Source organism: Platalea leucorodia, assembly GCF_965183815.1.
Source record: "Platalea leucorodia genome assembly, chromosome: 8".
NCBI lineage: Eukaryota > Metazoa > Chordata > Aves > Pelecaniformes > Threskiornithidae > Platalea > Platalea leucorodia.
Window position 1 is genome coordinate 1,209,420 of NC_138830.1, and position 19,052 is coordinate 1,228,471.

The 19,052-nt window shown below is 42.4% G+C and overlaps 2 protein-coding genes across 6 annotated transcripts in view; one reads left to right on the plus strand and one right to left on the minus strand.

Annotated features, from left to right (window-relative positions):
* The first annotated feature begins 3,303 nt into the window (after window positions 1–3,303).
* On the plus strand, window positions 3,304–8,993 carry DNAJC19 (DnaJ heat shock protein family (Hsp40) member C19). Its single transcript, XM_082320052.1, has 6 exons — window positions 3,304–3,411; window positions 3,862–3,913; window positions 4,179–4,252; window positions 4,626–4,702; window positions 5,661–5,731; window positions 7,083–8,993. Exons 1-6 carry the CDS (start codon window positions 3,409–3,411, stop codon window positions 7,151–7,153), a joined length of 348 nt encoding a protein of 115 aa, XP_082176178.1. The 5' UTR covers window positions 3,304–3,408; the 3' UTR covers window positions 7,154–8,993.
* A 928-nt stretch (window positions 8,994–9,921) lies between these two features.
* Window positions 9,922–19,052, minus strand: part of FXR1 (FMR1 autosomal homolog 1) — a 37,265-nt gene continuing 28,134 nt past the window's right edge. For 3 of the 5 annotated variants that reach the window (XM_082320047.1, XM_082320050.1, XM_082320051.1), the window contains 7 exons: window positions 18,324–18,410; window positions 17,355–17,562; window positions 15,478–15,681; window positions 14,568–14,768; window positions 13,720–13,800; window positions 11,084–11,175; window positions 9,922–10,166 (listed from right to left, as the gene is read on the minus strand). In XM_082320047.1, the coding sequence (XP_082176173.1) occupies window positions 9,996–10,166; window positions 11,084–11,175; window positions 13,720–13,800; window positions 14,568–14,768; window positions 15,478–15,681; window positions 17,355–17,562; window positions 18,324–18,410 (1,044 nt within the window). In that variant the 3' untranslated portion in view covers window positions 9,922–9,995. The remainder of the gene's footprint in view (window positions 10,167–11,083; window positions 11,176–13,719; window positions 13,801–14,567; window positions 14,769–15,477; window positions 15,682–17,354; window positions 17,563–18,323; window positions 18,411–19,052) is intronic. The other 2 variants (XM_082320048.1, XM_082320049.1) reach the window with 2 other exon arrangements.

Below are 19,052 nucleotides of genomic sequence, written 5' to 3' on the forward strand. Positions count from 1 at the left end.
GAACTTTGATTTCTAAATAAATGGAAACTCTGATAGCAAAAGAAGTCACTTCCAACTTTATTGGTGGGGAAAAAAATTAATTCTGGTTCCATGAGGTTTTCTGCCTTTTCTGTTTTTGCTTGATTTTGATATTCCTCATGATACCCGATTCCTGCTTCCTACAGATCAGCAGTAACAACTAGTATTTCAGCAACGTGCCCTGTGTCTATATGGCCACAAATGTGGCCATAAAGCTCTCTCTCTAGTAGCCTGAAGGACCAAGGCTTAAAAACCATGAGCCTACTTGTTGTGTAACAAGCACAGGATTAATATTTATGTACAGAACCTGAACAAAATCCACTTTCCGCATTTGGCAAGACTTAAAACACCATTTGCCAAGAGGGGCATCTAGATGATTTGTTTCTGGAGAACACAAGCTATATATAGGTAATAATTCATAAACCTTACGGTTTCAGAAATAATATGTCACAGCTCCGATCCTTCAAGCACTTATTATTAAAGCTACTCAGATACATAAGTGTTTATTGACTTCGTGTGTTGACACGTGAACTGACATGAACTTAAACATAGCTTTTAAACACCCAGTCCCTTTCTGCACTGCATACGGTTTCCTGAGCAGCAGAGGAGGAGAAGGGAATAGATTTAGACAAGATTAGAGCAGCTACTTGCAAATGTATGCGCAGAAAACTTATTTTAATTCTGATACAGATTTGGAAAGCTTAGTGGCACCATTTACGTACCGCGGTCAGCAAACAGATACAATAGCTGGCACCCATCACCCACGCCAGAGCACTATAGAGACGGGCGGTGCTAAGGAAGGGAAAGCAACTGTTTCTCCCTTCAGCTAGCAGAAGGTAGAAGAATATTTCATATATCATATACCTCTGGGAAACACACGGCACGTGAAGAAGCCCTGAAAAAAGACCATACTCAGAACATGCTAGAAGTCTCCAAAATATCCTCTTCCTTAGCGAGCGTGGCACTTTGTAACTCTGGCTTTGTTTTCTTCATCCAACATAACGTGCCCACAGTGATGTCCACGCTGGGACACATCTGGTTCTCCTTTAGTGCTGATAGGGAAGCGCAAGAAACTGTGGGAAGAAACAAAGTTTGGATTGTCTCATGGAGTAAAAATATATACCGCATATTTCAATAGAATTATGACATTTCATCTTCAAATGCTGTATTATAAATTATTTCTTCGACTAATACAAAAATGAATTATCCCACCTCTAGGCTCAGACAGCAGTCTTCTCCAATTGCTGGTATCAAACATGCACCAATAATGCAAATCCCTCCATCCCACCTCAACTCCGGCCAGGCCTTCCCGCTTACGGATAAAAGTTTCCCTTCTCCTCAGTGAAGATGAAATCTCTCTCTCAAGCAACCAGAGCCTTCCCAAGATCTCCCTTTCTGGCTTTTCTTTAAAGCGCTGCCACAGGAGAAGGATTAGGTACCAATTAGGTACCAGTTATTAACCCGTTCCCAACCCACGTGGAAGTTTGCACATTTCATAATGTCTGTCCTTTTTCTCTAAAAATGAGAAGTTCCACAATAGAAAGAACCACTAAGTATGAATCTGTAAAATCCCCTTTGCGAGTAGAGCTACCAGTCCTTCTAAACAGGGACTGGGGAAAATGAGGAAAGAAATAAAATAAAACTCCCTTTCAGGATGAAAAGCCACTAAGATCTGGAAAAAGCCACTAAGATCTGGAAAAAGCCACTAAGATCTGGAAAAAGCCACTAAGATCTGGATCTAGTAACTGGCTCTGTCAAGATGGAAGAATCAAACTTCATGTAATTAATTACAGGGAAGGATTCCCTGTCTCTTACTTTATTGGTTTAGACGATATGAAAAACGAAACACTAGTCATGCCCCGGGAAAGTCGTGAGCTTGCACAGCTCCACCCCGCTTTCTTGACAGAGAAGGGACAAAGGGGAAACCATCTTAAAACCAAACCCTCTTCTACGTCTGAAGACACTCTCGTTAGCTACCAGACCCATACATCTCTACAGACGTTTTTTGTTCCCCCCTAAAACAAACAGCTAGGTGTCTTCCACTTGCTAGCCCCCCTTTCTGTACCTGAAAAGGTCTCATAGGCTGTGGGGGGCCTTGTGCTCGGCAATGAAGGGATCCGATTCCTTTATCAAATGTCAAAGTTTCCTTTTATTTCCATCTCACAAACACACGTACAACAGCACAAGTGCCTTACCAAAACCCTTCTTCTATCCTTTTTAAAAGGCAGCAGGTTATTTCCTTCTAGTGTTATTTGGATGACAGGGAAGGAGAGAGACAGGGGACTACCTCCAAACATTATCTCAGACGCCATTAAATCAGGCACTTGAAATTTTACTGAAAAAAACAATTCAAGCTCAAACTGAAATTATGACATATTCAAAGCGAACACAGTACTCACAGAACCTACACAGCAGAAAAGAAAAAGTCTATCTTCCACTGCAAGAGCCAGCAAAATTACAAGCTGCTTAGCCAACGATCAGCTCCCATACTAAACTGCTTACGCGAGGGCTTGCGAGTCGGAGGCCTTAAGCAGCCAGAAGCCAGCCGCCTTTGATCGCTGGGTGCTCCGGGAGCCCCCGCGCACACCCACCCGTTCTGCAAGCACAGGGGATGACACGGAGGCTTTTCACTCCTGCAGGCGAAGCACCCAGCAGCCCATGGCAGTCAGGGCCTTGAGCTGTGACCCGTCTGAAGCAGCGCCCGAGGGCTGCAGGCCCCCGTGTCTCACCGCCGCGTTATTCAGTTTGCAAAGCTGTGAGCGGACTAGAGCTACAGACGGACAGACGGACGCTCGACTGTTACGCTGCATATGACACCGTGTTATTAATAATATCGGAACACGAGCGCCAGGCCTGTCCTTCTGCCTCCCTGCGCAGTGATCTCCAGCGGTCGAAGAGCCGAGCTGGAGCACCGGGGAGCAGGGCTGGCACCGGGGCAGCAGCAGCCGCGCAGCCGGGAAGGGCCCGGGCCCGGGGGCAGCGCACGGCTCGGGGGAGGCCGGGGCGCCGGAGCGGGAGCGGGCTCCGGAGCAGGGGACGGGGCAGGCGGGAGGGCCTCTGCCAGGCGCCCGGCAGCGCCACCGCCACGGGCCCAGGCGACGACGCCGTCCTCAGGGAAGGCCCCCTCCGCCGCGGGCACCGGCCCCGGCCGCCCCCGCCCGCCGGGGCTCGCCCCCGCTCCGCCCGGCCCCGTCCCGTCCCGTCCCGTCCCGCCGGGCGCCTGGGCCCGCCCGGGGCGGGGTCCGCAGCTCCCTCCCCGCCCCGCGCCGCTTTACGACAGCCGGTAGCGGCTTTGCGGCCGGGCCGGGTGCCGTACGGCGAGCCGGGGCCCTCCGCCAGCTCGGCCCGGCGGTCGCCAGGGCGCGGGGCCGGGGCCGGGGCCGGGCGGCCATGGTGAGTGCGGGCGGGCGGCGGCCGCAGGAGCCGGGGGGCGCTTGTGCCTGGGCCGGCGGCTCCCAGCCCTCCCCGGGCCGGGGCGCGGCTCGTCCTTGGCGCGGCCCGGCCGGGGCGCCGAGGGGCGGGGGCGGGCGCTGCCCCGCACAGGCCGCGGCGGGGCCCTGGCTCCTGCCTCGGCCCCGCCGCCTGCGGGTGAGAGCGGGGCCCCGGGCGGCCGGCGCCGCGGGCCGGGCTTCCCCCGCCGCCCGCAGCGGGGGGCTGCCGCCGCTCGGCCCCGCCCGGGCCGGGCCCCGCGGGCGCTGGGGCGGCGCGGCCCGGATCGCTCGCACCGTACACGGGCGCCTTTCCCCCGGCCCCTGCGCCGGCCCGGCCCGCCGCTGAGGTTGCCGCTGGGCTTTTTTTTCTTCGCCTTTGGTAAACAGCTGTTTGTACGTCTTCCCTGTGCAGGCCAGCACGATGGTGGCGGTGGGGCTGACCATAGCGGCAGCGGGATTTGCAGGTTCGTGGATGGGGGGAGGACACTTGCGGCCTGTTTCAGTGCTGCTCAATTTCAAGGGGGTTTAATAGCCGATACAGGACACGCTTCTGGGAGAGCCTGTATTGAGAAACGTGGCTGTAATTAAACACGAAATCAAAGTCCTTAACTTTTTTGTGCCCCCAAAAAGTTTGTTCCACTTTCTAATCCACAAGTGACTGCTTGCACTGAATTGCTAAATCTTCATGAAACTTTATACTTAGCCTTGTTCAACGCTGATTTCTTTAAGGCCGCTATGCGCTAAAAGCTATGAAGCAAATGGAGCCCCAAGTAAAACAAGCACTTCAGAATCTACCAAAACCTGTAAGTTTTTGCTTTATCAGTAGCATCTTCTTATTTAAAAGTTTACTTGGTGAAACAACTACAGACTATTGGCTCTGTATAGCATTGCTGTATTGTCTTCTAATACTAAGCATAATTTTGTCAGTAATAACAGAATTAACCCCAGTGATTCTGGTGGTGGTTGACTAGCAGAGAACTTGTTTTGGCACGCTTAAGTACTCATGTAAATAACGATACGCTACTTCAACTGCATTCCTTATTGCAAGCACAAAAGGAGCTTTGCAGTATTCTTACAGACTGAAAGCTCCGCAGCTACTAAAGCAATAGTGAGCTGTTTTAACTGATAAAGTTAAACTTAAAAATTAGTGGTTTTTTAACACGTTTTCTCTTTCAGGCCTTCAGTGGTTATTACAGAGGTGGATTTGAACCCAAAATGACTAAACGAGAAGCAGCCTTAATACTAGGAGTGAGGTAAAAGGAAATTTATTGGACATGAAAGGTAAAACGGAGGCTACGGTGTTACCTAGTTGCTGGCCTGGGTTGAAAAGGACACAGTTCTCAGTGCTAGAGACTGTCCTATGCCCAGCTTCCCCTGGGAATGTCACTGCCATGTCAGGGAGCGTGAAGCAGCCCTCCAGGATTTTCTGTACTTGTTTGGGACTCTCTGCTGCTGCATGTTAGCTTGCTTAAAGCTAACTCTAGCTGGACTTCCCTACATCTGCAAATCCCTGGGACATTCAAAAGCCACGTACAGGGCCAGGGAAATGCACCGTTTTCAACAGCTTTGGGGTTTACTCGGTGCGGGGAACACAGCTGCGCTGCTTGCTTGTGGTTCCTTCGCTGCTGGTGAATGTCAGGTAGACGCAGCGTGAAGGTGCTGCAAACCCAGTTCTTGCACGTGGACTAAATTCTTCACTTATTCTAGATTATCTGAGATAAATGGTAACTGTCCCTGCCAAAACCTACAGAGACTTAAGACACAAATGTATCTAATCAGATACGGAATAGGAACCAGTCCTGTTTGAAGGCAGCTTCCAACTGTGAAGTTCGCATGCAAACAGTTTGTTGGTTGGTTGTTTTTTTAAATCAATCAAGAGCAACTTTCTTTTATTTTTCTGCCTCCAGCCTTTAGGAAGTTGTCCCAATAAAAATGTTACAACATAGTTATATTTGTTTTCAACCATGTGCATGTCCCCCACCATATTAGAGTGCCATAGCCTGTCTTCTTCAGCATAGTGTCTTTTGGAAAACCTTAGGAACCCTCTCCAGGACGTACACGCTACACGTCAGTAACAGGAAAAGAAAAACATACGTGTAAGCCAGAGAGTTTATGGATAAGACAGAGCGCTTGCTTGCTCTAAGACATCTTTTAAAGATCTGGGGGACTTTGTGAGGCTCCCTTACGTCAGTTTTTCTCTCTCTTTTAAAGCCCTACAGCCAACAGAAGTAAAATTCGAGAAGCCCATAGACGGATCATGCTTCTGAATCATCCAGATAAAGGTTAAGTAAATTAAGTCACACTGACTAATTAATACATGTTTCTAACACAGATTAATAGAAGTGCGTAGGGGAGAAGTGACTGACGTACGACTACCTCAGCTACTGAAAAACAAGCAGAAAACGCCGAGTGAAAACAAATTTTAGGGTGCCTTAATCCTTATGGTTTTGGAGCATATTTTTGCGTGTGAATGCTCTAAAGCAAGCGGGCGGGTTCAGCAGGTCAGCGTGTTACTTGCTGTGTCTTCTGCCCATATGATTTGTTAAAGTGAGACTTAAAATCACCGTCATTCGAGACGAAAGACCAGGGTCTGTTGGTGCGCGCTGCGTACCGTGTGAGCTCGAGTTCATTTGAGTGCACGGGGAATTCACCGTGAATGGCAGGTATTGAGCCTTCTGCTTCTGTTGGAGACGCTGAACTGCGCGGTGTTTCTGTCTGTGGTGCGCGGAAGGCTCTAGTTGTGCTTAAGGCTCATAACGCGAGGTGCATTAGGGTTCTAATGCATTAGGGTTCTAATCTAACCTGTTCTAAATACTGTTTACTTCGGTGAGTTGGAATCAGGTGTTAGTGCTTGGCGTTTAACTTCTTAATCCTCACTTAAAAGGTAAAATGGCTTCCTGTAAAGTGACTGTTGAACTTCATTACTTTACTTTTATGCACCAAAATCCAAAATAATCCTTGGGATACGCCTTTTGTAGATAATATCTAGCAGAAGTTAACGTCAGAATTAACCTTATTGAATACATGCAGAACCCGAGAGACTGCCAGGAGCATTTCACATGTTTTACATGACCTAAATAAATTAAGCTGCACGTAAATAGAGTGATTGTAGTGCTAGTAGATGGCATACACAGTACAGACCTTTGCACCTCACGGTCAGTTACAATTTCAGTGCATTTGCATTGTGGATTCTGTTTCCGTATCTTCGCAAGTCACTTGTATGTCATGTTTAAAAACTGCACTAGGCCGTTGGTACAGCAGCAGTTCATGTGCTGGGCTTGAACTGGGGGGAAGGTTTATCTTCGGACTTGTTAGCTTAACGCTTCTGTATTCACAACAAACTTTATGCTAAGTCATTAGTGACCGATTCATTTATGACTGATAAAACTGGAGAAACAAATGCCGCTCCAATAAACGAAAAGCAACCCCAGAGGAATGAGCTGTCTGCACATTTAGCCCCTGCAGTGACTGCATGCGTAAGCTTGAATGGCTTCAGTCATACTGCAGTTTGTTTGAGGGACTTCCAGACCATACCCGCACTTCTTTCCTGTGTACTGTGGCGTTATTAACAACACAGAAAGTTTTCATCTGACTTCTTTCATCTGACGTGACGCGAGGTTATTTTTCTTCTAGGTGGCTCTCCGTATGTAGCAGCCAAAATCAACGAAGCTAAAGATTTGCTGGAAGACCAAGCTAAAAAATGACTGAGAGAAAATCAGAGGGTTTGTCCATGCAAATGATTATTTTTGATAACTGGCTTAAGGGAAGTTCTAATGTCAGTCTTTGACCCAATATGAATGAAGCTGGAAATGCGAATCCAGGGAGGTCCCTCCCTCCCCACTCACTTCTTAGTCACTTTTTGGGAAAAACGTCTGGGGGGGCGAGGTTTGACCTTTTTTTCATAGCTGTTCTTTATAAAGCAGCAACATCTGCCACTCAAAAAATATTTTCAGTGTAAAAGAGTAATAACTGGGTTTGGCCAATGCATGCGACCAGATACAGGTAGACTTACGTGCTGCTACCTAATTTTTGTTAAACTAGCTATGTTTAAAGTTCATGCTGCTGCTCTTTCGTATGCCAAAGTTAGCATGATGGACTGGGTTGGGGAGGGTGTGGAAAAAATCGGGAGGATTTATTTGAGGGGAAGAATGGGGACAGATGTGTGGTTGTCTCTGAAGAAATAAAGTATAGGAAATAACGTACTCCGTTGTCCTTGCCTTGTGAAAAACAAGGTTGGCTGAGCTTCTTAAGTCTTACTGATGGGTCTGGAATGTCCCAGTATTTTTTAGTAACTTCCAGTTTTTAAGGGATTTTATAGCATTTAATAAATTTGCCATTTGTAATATAAGTACCGTAATTTTAGACATTATCTTACGCTACAAAGCTAGAATTCACGTAACGAGGTTTGCATTAATAGCAGTTAGGAAAGGGGAACTCTTTACGTGAGCCATTGAAGACACCTGAGCTGGAGCGGTCAGGCTGCCCGGGGCCCCACAGCAGATGTCTTTGTGAGTATCGGAGTTAGGGCCCGAGAGCTGTCTCGTGCTCCGAGGCTCGTGCCAGTCTCTCCGCAGCTACGGTAAAACCACACGTCACAGCACTCACCTGTTCATAAATACAACGGGTATCGGAGCTTTCATGCCTCCAGAACTAACCAGCCTCTACTTCAGAGCAGCGCGAGTCATCTTACGTCCTCTGCGTGAACGCTGGCTGCTACCTAGGTGCATTTCTGTAATGAGTTACAGGCCAGAACAACAGTTAAGGAAGAGAGGATCAAACCAGTAACAGGAGTATGAACTGGAACACGTTCAGAACCTATGCAGAGAGAGGGATAACTTTGCTTTACTGCAGATTTTAAAGTGGGGTGAAAAACCAGCTGCAACGCTGCCACGCAGCAGGTCCAGCGTACGTGTATTTCAAGCCATATGCAGAACGTTACTGTACTTGTTTTTCTCTGCCAAATAATACCCACTTTTTAAACATGCTTTTTTTTTTTCCCCTTTCCTGTTTTTTAAATGTTCTCCACTCTTGTGGCTGCCTTAGCAGCCGAGATGCTTGTGCACACTGCAGCTGTAACAACTTAACTGTTTGTTCTCCAGGAGGGAACACTGTCGATGAGTGTCAGCACTTAAGTCATAACTAAAAACTGCACATCGCCTTAAGTGAAAGGCATGCCCCAACCTAGCTGGTACAGCTCTTCTGCAGCTGTATCAGGTATAGCAGCTGGAGTCACAGGCGGTGCAGAATACTTGGGTTTGTCCTCACTCCCGAGGAAATCAGGTAAGGCAGAATTCTTTTCTTTCAAGTCGGCACAACTTCAGCATTACCCCTTCGCTCTGACTTCTCACATCATCTTCCTACCCGTGTTTTCCCACACCTGTGTTTTCTGCTTCCTTGCTCTGGCACCTGAAAAGATGGGTTAGTGTGTCATGCTTCCGTGTTCTCAATTAGAAACTACATCTGCATTAATTTCTATATATGTTAGTCAGGTGATTCTCCAAGAAGTCTGTTTTTTTAGACTTGTTAACTGATGTTTTACATCATCACCTTAAAGAAGATTAGCGTGTTAGAAGACTCTTGGAAAAGAGTTAAAGGTTCAAGCTGCCTTGCAAGTAAGTTTCAGTAGTTAGTGTTAACAGCTTGAAAACCTTGAAGTCAATAGTAATTTAAATTTCTGATAGAAACAGTCAACAGATGGAAGATCAAAGTTTATTTTTTTTTTTTTACTACCAGCATACAAAAAAAACATATTGCACATCAAACAACCAAAACAAAAATAAAAATACTCTACTAAGGACTAACATATGTAGTTTATACAGAATAAACTTTCTGGAAATTGATCTCTTCAGTAGTTCAGGTTATGTCTTAATGGACATGACTAATTCAGCTTAGTGTTAACTAAAGCTATGTTTGATTTTTAAATACTGTACAGTTTAATAAATAAACCAAACAAAGCCTCAATGTAGAACAGTCACTGCCAATGTCACCCAGTATCCCTGCAGATATGAGAATTTAACAAATGTATTCCAGTGGTCTGCAGATTTTTCCTCTACATACAGCATTTAAAAAACATGTATTAAAACAGACCAGTTTCCAGACTAAACTAATGGAGAAATTACATTTCAGTGCAAAATATTTTAGACTGCATTTCTTTCTAGTATTCCTCAGGTGAAGAAGTGGTTGCATATTATTAAAAATGTAACAAAAGCAGCTAATGCTTTCATAAAGAGTATTATGTTAGGGATCCCCCTCACATCTTTGCCATATTTTGAAAACAAAATAACATTTCCTATAGCCAGCAATTTTGTTTATTTAAATGTTACATATACTATCTCAAGGCACATCTGATGATATATTTATAACACAGTAGGTGTCAAAGTATGTTTAACATATGATTTCTTCAGGATCCCTCCCCTTTCTGTATTCCAAAATGGAGGAACTGAAAGTGCGGTGTCAAGACTGGCGATCCATATTCTATCTTTGGCAAGCTTATACAAGCACTATTTTAAATGTAATGTAGAAGAACTGTAAACTAGGAACTTCAGTTTATGAAACACCATTCAGCACTGCTTCTTCCTGATTATTTCCATCCTCTTGAACAGTGACTTTCTTTTCATCAGGACTGTGCTGTAGTTTGGAAGGCTCATCCCCAGAAGTTGTAGCAGGACCATTCACTGCCTTTTCGGAAGGGCTGTTTTCATCAATCGCATCTTTTGCCTTGCAAAAACAAAACCAGGATAATATTAAAAATCCGGTAAAAGCATACAGAGCGTAATCCAAACTTCTCTCTGGCTCACACAGCAGCTTTGCAATAGGAGAGGCCTCTTGGCTGGCTGTGCCAGTATCCTGTCACTTACAGCAGCCTATTACTTGCCTTGTCCTCGCTGGGGTACTTCTCTGTCAGGCGCTGCTGAGGAGATCGTGCCAAGGTAACCTTGGGACGGCACGCCCAGAATGTTTTACTTCACAATTTCAGTTTTTCTAAGCCAATGAAGAAGTTGACTGAAAAGCTGAGTTTTACACCCCTCTCAAAGTCTACAGTAAGATTAGATTTTGTCAGTCATACAGCAGTGGATCTTTCTTATTTTGCTAAACTCAGACCTAACTTGTAGCAATAAGTTCAATGTTATAAGTAAAGGACTTCTGCTTTATTCAGTTCTGAATATTCTTTTTTTAAGATACGTAATGCTACTCTGATCCTTTAAGGAGAACAGATCTCAAATCTACAATCTTTGTAAAATTAATTCTTCTAAAATAATTTCTTTGTACAAGTCACTAAACATGCTACCTAGTATCCTCTCTTTATGAAGAGTTTTAAGGATTAGTTCTCAAGGCTCATCCATGGATAATTTTCATGTTTTATTATGTAATGCTACATTAGAAAGTAATGTTTTGAAATGCATAAGGACTTAATTTGAACATTACACTTGGTCACTAAAGTCTGCAATGACAGTCTACGAGTCAATGCCAGTTCTGTTTACTCTGGGCCACTTTTCCTTTTAATAATTTGTTCTTGAACTCAAATGCATTTGTAGTCAAATAAGGGCGATCTAAATGAAGCATCCCTTTACTGTTTTGCTGCAAGGGAAGAGGAAAAAAACCACCCCATACATTAAAAAAAAAAAAAATCTTACCGTTTCTTTCTTGGTTTTTGCTAGTGTCTCCTTTGGAGGGTTTCTCTGTCTACTTTGAGATTCAGCTCGTGATATATAATCAGCTACTGTTACTGTTCAAGGAAAAAAATTACAAGTGATGCTCACATCAGAAGTCTAATTTAGCATTAAGCTTCATATGTCTTTTCTGTACAAGTTATGCTATAACTGGGAGACATCTTACAAAAGGCCTTCACACTTACAGGTATCAACTACATAGCAAGGATCAATTTGTTTGTGTTATATACAATTTTCACTAAAATTGGTGGTAATGTGATGATCTAAGGTGGAATCTTAACATTAAAATAGTAATTTTGGTCCAATTGTAAATTTTATTGGAAAATAAGGGCTTTCTCCACTGGGTTTGAAGAGACCAGACTGCAGGCTCTTTAAAGTACAGACTATGTCACTGGGGTTTTACTATCTTGAGTAGTGAAGAATTTCACACTAATGAAATGAAGTTACGTTAAAATATGAAAAGAATTGGGGGAGGTTCAGAGTACGGTTATCACTTACGATAAAGCAGCATTCAAATCTGTTACTTCATGAAGCAATTGGCAAGAGAGCTCACCCTCCTCCTGGTATTCAAAATGCAATCCACACAGTTAACTCTGGCGGGTGGGTGGGTGGATTAATTGTGGTGTGTGTACAGACACTTGAAGCGGCTCTGTTTGAGCGAGCCCGTGCTCAAAAGCAGGACAGCCATGTTTGCGCTACCACAGCTACACTTACTGGATGCCGGCCAGGGGTTTTCTGACCTCTTTTCTTCTTACCACCTCAGCACATGTTCTTGTAGCCTGGTTTTGTCTTATCCCGCCCTCTTGTAACCACACCAATCAAGAGGACTCAGTTCTATCTTTAGAATACATAGTACTACAAATTTAAATACGCACTGGTGTCTTTGATGAGCTAAAGCACATCAGGGTTGGCAAGCATATTCTACTGAACAGTACAGTCCATTATATTTAGTATATCATGCATTCAGGTGAACTATTTTTCTGGATTTAGGAATGATTGTGCATGAAACCTACATCAGAATAGGAAGCACAGCACATGAATTTTGGGTTACAGTAACTGGACTTCTTACAGCTGGGTCCTTGCACAACTGTCAAGACCAAGTGAGTTTCTGCACAAGGAGAATTATTTCTTTAAAATGAGGTTCCACACCCAGCTCCTCTAATGTGAAGATGAAGCATGTTTTATGCACACAGTGTAGGACACCAATTCTCAGTATTCACGTACGTAGTAGGAACCCAAACCATACAGCAACGTAGGTCAAATAATACAACTAAATGACTGAAGCACGTTGTTGGCATTTGGGGAGGGGAAGTTGTTCTGATTTCACTCACTGTACACTTAGTAAGTATTTATGGAGAGATTAAATTACTAGAGCATTTTTCACAAAGACAGTATAACTAACTACCAATGCTCTTACTGTTGTATTTAAAAGTATTTATTATGCAACTGAAAATAGTATCTTGAACAAAGACATCAACAGGAAAAGACTGAGAAATCGTGTTTGGGAAATTTTTTTTTTCTTCTTAGACTGCTTCAGATTTGAAAGAAAAATATCATGACTAACACCTCTCTATGTTGCTGGCTGAAATTAGTTTCTTAGAAGAACTAAAAGCTGAAATCCATTTTTACTTTTTCGGCCCCTTTATAAACACCACTTGCTGTTACAAAACTAGGATGTTGAAAAGTAATGGGTTACTTTGGGTTTGTTTTTTTGTGTTTTTGTTTTTTTTTTTTTTTTTTTACAGGGGGGAGGTGTTTGGTTTTTTCCCTTCCCCCACATTTCAGTGTAATGCAACAACTTTTTTCTTCTTAATCAAATGCTGTATGAGCACCACAGATATAAGGAAGACAAATATGGGTGAAATTTTGAACCTGTCAATCTAGAAGACCTTCTGTTACTACCTTATGCCATGTATGTACAAGCGCTTTCTAAGTAGGGCATTATCTAGAGAATTAGCTAGTTCACCTTTAACATTTCAAGTGTTAGTACACACAAAAGAAATGCAACAAGCCACAACAACAAAAAACTGGAAACATGCAATTTCATTTAAATTCCTCCTCCTTCCCACCCTCAATTTGCAGATGCCTTACAAATATTCACGAAAGCCGAGGACTGATAGCAGCGGTTTGAGAGAGGCAGGGGACTGGCAGAGCCCATGTGAGTTCCCCCCCAGCGCTCTGCCAGGGCGCCCGCATCCTGCCATCCCAACTCTTGGCTTCTCAGCCAGTGCTGAAAAGGTTGTGTCACATTCGGTGCAAGCGCACAGACGCAAGTGAGTGCAGGTCATGGACCTTCACGCTTGTCTTGATCCTGGACCACTGAAGTCAACGGCCGTTTGGCTATTGCCTTCAATGAGAACTGGATCAGAAGCGCAACTCGTATGTCCGAGCAGAAAGTTAGACATTATGAATTAGTTTCATTAGGCAGATTAAGAACTTATAAAAGTTCCTCTAGTAGAAGAAATGTCTTTCATCTTTATCTAGTAGTCTTATTAGTTATTGAGTAACCTTTTTATATTATGCAGCTATATGTAAAACAGCAGACACAACATTCTCTCATGCTTTTGACCTGAGATTACCCACAGCTCCACTCGAATTACCTGGCTGTCTATCTTCTGCCTGACCCCTGAAGCGACGCCTGCGGCTACGATTGCGTCGCTGGGGTTTTTTGTCACTATCATCTGCAATTGCAAAGTTTACCATGAACTATTTCTGATGATAAAATAAATAAATTCTTCAGCAGTTTCAGCATGGGGCATTTAAAATTGCTTCTGTTAAAGAGACAGGCTAAGTAAGACAGGCTGAAAGAAAAACATAATTTTATACTGAAAGCATACACAATAATGCAAAAGCTACATTTTACTTTTTTTTGCTCTTGGCTCATTAAAACATTCAGGCATGTGCTTAATGACCTCAGATTTCATTTATTAAATAAGTAACCATATGTCAAATTTTAGCCACATAACCCATGAAAGAAGAGGTTTTTTTCCTACGTTATTAAGCAACAGATTATATTCTTGTCCCAGTGGTTATCAAGAGAATTTACTGAGGGAAAAGTACTTAAGCAGAAGCCGAGTAGAGACAAATTAACAGCTACTTAAGTAGTTTCCCTACACTGAGACTGAGGTTACCAAGGAGAAAATAGAATGCTGATCCAGCAGCACTGTTTCTGTGAAAACAGCAGTACTAATGCGAAACAACAAGTTCGTCTTTGGTGTCTCCGTCAGACAGTTTTTACAAAAGAGGCATATGAAAATACTAGTGGAGCTCAGTAAACAGGAGATTTCATGGCAGAGCCATGGAGGAAGTCTTTCTTTAATCAGACAGCAACCTTTAACAGAACAACGATTCGTCACTAACAAAAATGAACAAGTGTTTCACTACACTTACATGGACAACACATTTTTTCTTAGCTTGTTCTGGGACTATCATCCCACTGTTTACATACCTAAACCATTCTCATTAACAGAAGCTGTATCAGACTCTGTCATTCCATCCATAAGAACGGCATCTTCGTCGGTCCTTCGCCGGCGTGACCGCCTACGACGGTTACTACTGTGGTGAGATTCACTAGCATCGGTATCCACAGTCTGGTCTGACTCTGTGTTATCCAGCAAGCTGTAGGGGTTGCTGTCCGGATCTTTAAGCACTAAACAAACAAAAAGTTTCCATCTAAGATACTGCGGTTACATATAATTTAATTTTCAGGCTGACTTACATCTGTGTTTGGAAGTTCCAAAATACAAAGCAACCTTACGAAAAGGCAGAATACACAGAACCGCAGTATTTCTGATTTCATACTGGTTCCCCTCTGACTCTCATCGAACAGTCAGTATTCTGAGGCACCACAACAGGCACCTGTATTATTGCATCACAACGATTTCCAAGGTGACATTTAAAGAACTTCTGCTCAAAACTGCTAAATGTGTAAAATATACCGTTCGCTTCATAGCAGCATGGTACTTTTGACACTATTGAAATGCTATGAATTAGCAGAGTCAAATTCTGATAAAACTTTAGGTAACTTCCGTTCTATGATCTCTTCTCTCATTCTGTATCTAAACACAAGCTTAACTCAGAAGGCAGTCATACGTGGCATGCCAAAGATTTATAAACTTGGATAATATCATTATTATGCGTGTGTGGTAGAGGAAGGAAATGAAGATCATCGTGAGAAGAAGATAAATGAATAAAAATCCAACAACATAGTGTATGACAAGAAACTATCACACAACTCTACTGAAATCCCAACGTATTAAGACGTAAACGTAAAAATGGAGTATTTTAAAATAGGAAGAGGTTATACAGGAAATTGCCAGGAACAAAAACTAATTCAAAATACATTTGAAACACAGTACCAGAGCTAATGGATGACTTGCCACCACGAGGTCCACCACGCCCACGACCTCCAGATACACTACGTCCTCGTCCTCCGGGACGTCGTCTATTGTCACGTTGATGTCTGCTTTCTCTGTCATCTTCTCCTGCCAAGGACCAGTCACTAAGTTCATCTTTTCTCTCAGATTCTGTTTCAGAGGGATTAGAGAGCTCAGAGTTTGTACCTTGTACAAGAAGGAAAAGAAAATTGGAAGTGAATATGAAATTTGGGATTATATTCTAGTTTCAGATTCTCACAGAAGTCTTCCAACCAGCATAGCTGGTTATATATGTATATATGTTATATATAAAAATGTATAAATATAGAAATTAAATTTATTAATAGACACTTATAAAAGTATAAAAATGTATATATAATTTTATATTATACATATACTCATATATAAAAATATATGCACGTATAAAATATAGACAGAGCATAAGTTACTTAGGCTTCTAAGATTCTCAACTCAGGTTCATTTCAAGTAACATGAGAAATAAGGGCTCAAAGATTACCAAAACCGTAATTTATGTACACGGATAAATCAAGGATTAAACAGCATTTCCTCTCTTTGTGTATCCACTGCAGGCATTTGGTGCAGTTTCTAGGCAACTTCTCGGAAATTCCCAAGGACAACTTTATAGCTGATGGCTGTTGCTAAGCAACCTCTTCTGGCTGTTGTAATGCTGCCTGAACCATTTAACTGTTTATTAAATAGCATCCAGAATATCCCACCCTCTCTGAGCTAACCAAACCCACACGGCTTTTTACTGCCTAAAAATTCAACACCTACTATTTATTTTAAACATCCAGGAACTCTCCCTACTAACCATTCTGGAAGAAAGAAATTTAGACCCATATGGTTCTAACATACAATTCGTGCCATTTTGGGGAGGGGGGAAGTTTTCCAAACAAAAGTCTGTGGGTATATAAACAAACGGAGCAACTTTCATTACCGTTTAGTCAAACAATTCATTGGGAAATAGTATAAAAGGAAGTTACAAACATTAGCATTAGCATCAGAATCAACCTGACCAACACGGCATGATCCTGGAAGCTACAGCCAGTGACAGGCTGTAAAATCCAAAAGCAGCTGATTTTGTAACAGAAGTGAGCTACGTGTAGATGATCAAGAATAATTTACTGTATTGAATAAATAGATTTCCCCCCCCCCCCTCCCCTGTTTACAGGAGCACCTATGTTTCTTTGTGAAATACATCTATATTCAAATGCAGACTGTCTCCATTTGGGGAGCTGCTGCTGAATGAAAAGGGGATGTGCACACCTCTAGGGAACGGAATAGCAGTTCCTTGTTAATTTAAAATACATCAGAGTATCTCACTACATCTTAAGCAAATGCAGTTAGTTCCTGACCAAATTAAAAAAGAAAAAAAAAAAAAACAAAACCAAAAACACCACCACACAACATTTTGTGCTGTCTCCATTTTAAATTATTTTGCTTTACTTTTCAAAAATGTTCATAAGATGGCCACGATCACAGACAAGCGTTTTTATTCCTCCTCAATCAAAACAGATAATGCTAATTCCAGATTTTTTTTTCCCTTGTGTCTCCTGAAGAGTATCTGAGCTCTTTCTCTTTCCCAGCTTTATACGATATAACTGCTACTGTTGAAGGACAAGATCTTACCAGAGTTCAGTTTGCTTATTTTTTCAATTTAAAACTTAACTTCAACAAGAAAGTAATTCAAATTAGGTGTTTTCAGCTATGTAAAAAAATAAAATGGCAATTCTTAATTTTCAACCCGACCTTCACTCAACTACGCTGAACACAAAGAAATCTAGAGACAGTTACGGATTCACCGAGGACTCGCTCAACAGATGCTCAAGAAAACTCACCGTAACCAGACGTGTAATTGGGGCCCCTGCGGCCTCTCCCTCTTCCGCTGTAGGATCTGGAACCTTGCACTGAGGAGAGGGTGCTCTCGTCAGTTGTGTAACCCTTTTCTTTTTCAGGAACTCTAGCAGAAGAAGGTCTGAAACCCATACCAATCTGACGCAATTGTTCATCAATCTGGAGCCTTTCCAGTCTTAGTTGTTCTACCTCCTACGTAAAAGGAAATAAAAAAATTGCTGATAAAGAAGTGTTCTTGCCCCTCACAAAATACCACTGTCCATCCAGTCATCTTCAAAGCTAGCATTCCTGGAGGAGAGTTAACACCACCTTGAAGGTGACTGCAAATACTGGAATTCAACTACGAGTTCTGCAATCTCTGAGTTTTGGAAGATATCTAAAAGCTTTCTCTTAAATCGCCCTGCTGAAAGACTATTTTTAAGACTATTGCTACCTTTCTTAACTACACTTCACCGCACATTTTCTAGTCAAATTTAAAAAAAGCATACTGACAAAGTAACATGATTCAAATTCATTCATTATTTCTGTTTAGTCAACACCACAACTCCATACAAAGCCAAGTGATCTAAATGAGTAATTGGTCTAATGCTGCATAGTATTAGTGTGTTACTGTTCAAAATTCCATCCTACCCCAACAGAACCTTAACCTCAGAACAACAGAACACTAACATAGACCAAAAAAATTGCATATTACTTCTCGAATGCCACTTAAAACAGTGTTCTTTACAGTCCAATCCTTTCAACACCAATACTACTAAGTAACCATGATAATGTATTTGAAGGCCTACATAATACCTATGGGCAAAGGGTGGGTTCAAGGCACCAAACCTTAAACCCCGAAATACAGAGGAACAGTTTATCAACTGCAAATCCCACTTGAAGTTGTTGCTCAAAAATTCTGTTACTTCAACTAAAGTTTCCTCCACAGATTCTTTCTTCTGAAATCCACTTACCTTTAGATATGCGATGTGGTATTCTAAAAGAACTTGGACATTTCCAATGCTTTCTTTAGTACCAACAAATACAAACGGTACCATTCCCTATAGAAACAAAATGTCCAATCTTATTTTCACGAAGAACATTATCATCAAAACAATGCTTTCTGTCTGAATTATTAAAAAAATATTTAAGTTACAAAAGTGAGCTAAACAAGCAAAGATAGTAACCGAATCTGGGGCTGCAAAGATGCCCTAGACAGAGCCCAGACCGGGGCTTACATGCTAAGGACTTGAGACTATCCAGCTTTCCCAACCACCCGTTCCGGCAGCTGAGGTAACTTGACATGTAGTGTTTATATTACACCCCACACAACAAAACTGCTGTGCGGGTTCATCACAGTCGGCGTGTAGAAGCATCCATAGTTCACCAAGAAGTGTCCAGTGGTTGATTAAACCAACTTTACAAGATGAAACACCTTTAGAAGATTTTCTTATGTTCTCATATATTTGAAATATGTAAACACTATTAACATAACTCAAGCCCAAATTAATTACGCAGCTAAAGTATATATAGGAAAAAGATTAAAAAAAAAAAAGGTCTTGCTTCACGAGCAAAAAACCTTTCTTGAATTGTTTCATATAAAATTTAGTGCAAGATGCAAGGCTGAAAAAAAACTTTAAAATTGCTCTTTCTATACCCACAGAAAAGTTATAAAACTGGCTTTGTTAAATACCCACAAGCAC

Excerpts from the sequence above, each read along its gene's own strand:
- DNAJC19 (XM_082320052.1), top strand. Across the intron at positions 4,703-5,660 it reads GCCTTAATACTAGGAGTGAG|CCCTACAGCCAACAGAAGTA; the intron begins GTAAAAGGAAAT and ends TCTCTTTTAAAG. Across the intron at positions 5,732-7,082 it reads TCTGAATCATCCAGATAAAG|GTGGCTCTCCGTATGTAGCA; the intron begins GTTAAGTAAATT and ends TTTTTCTTCTAG.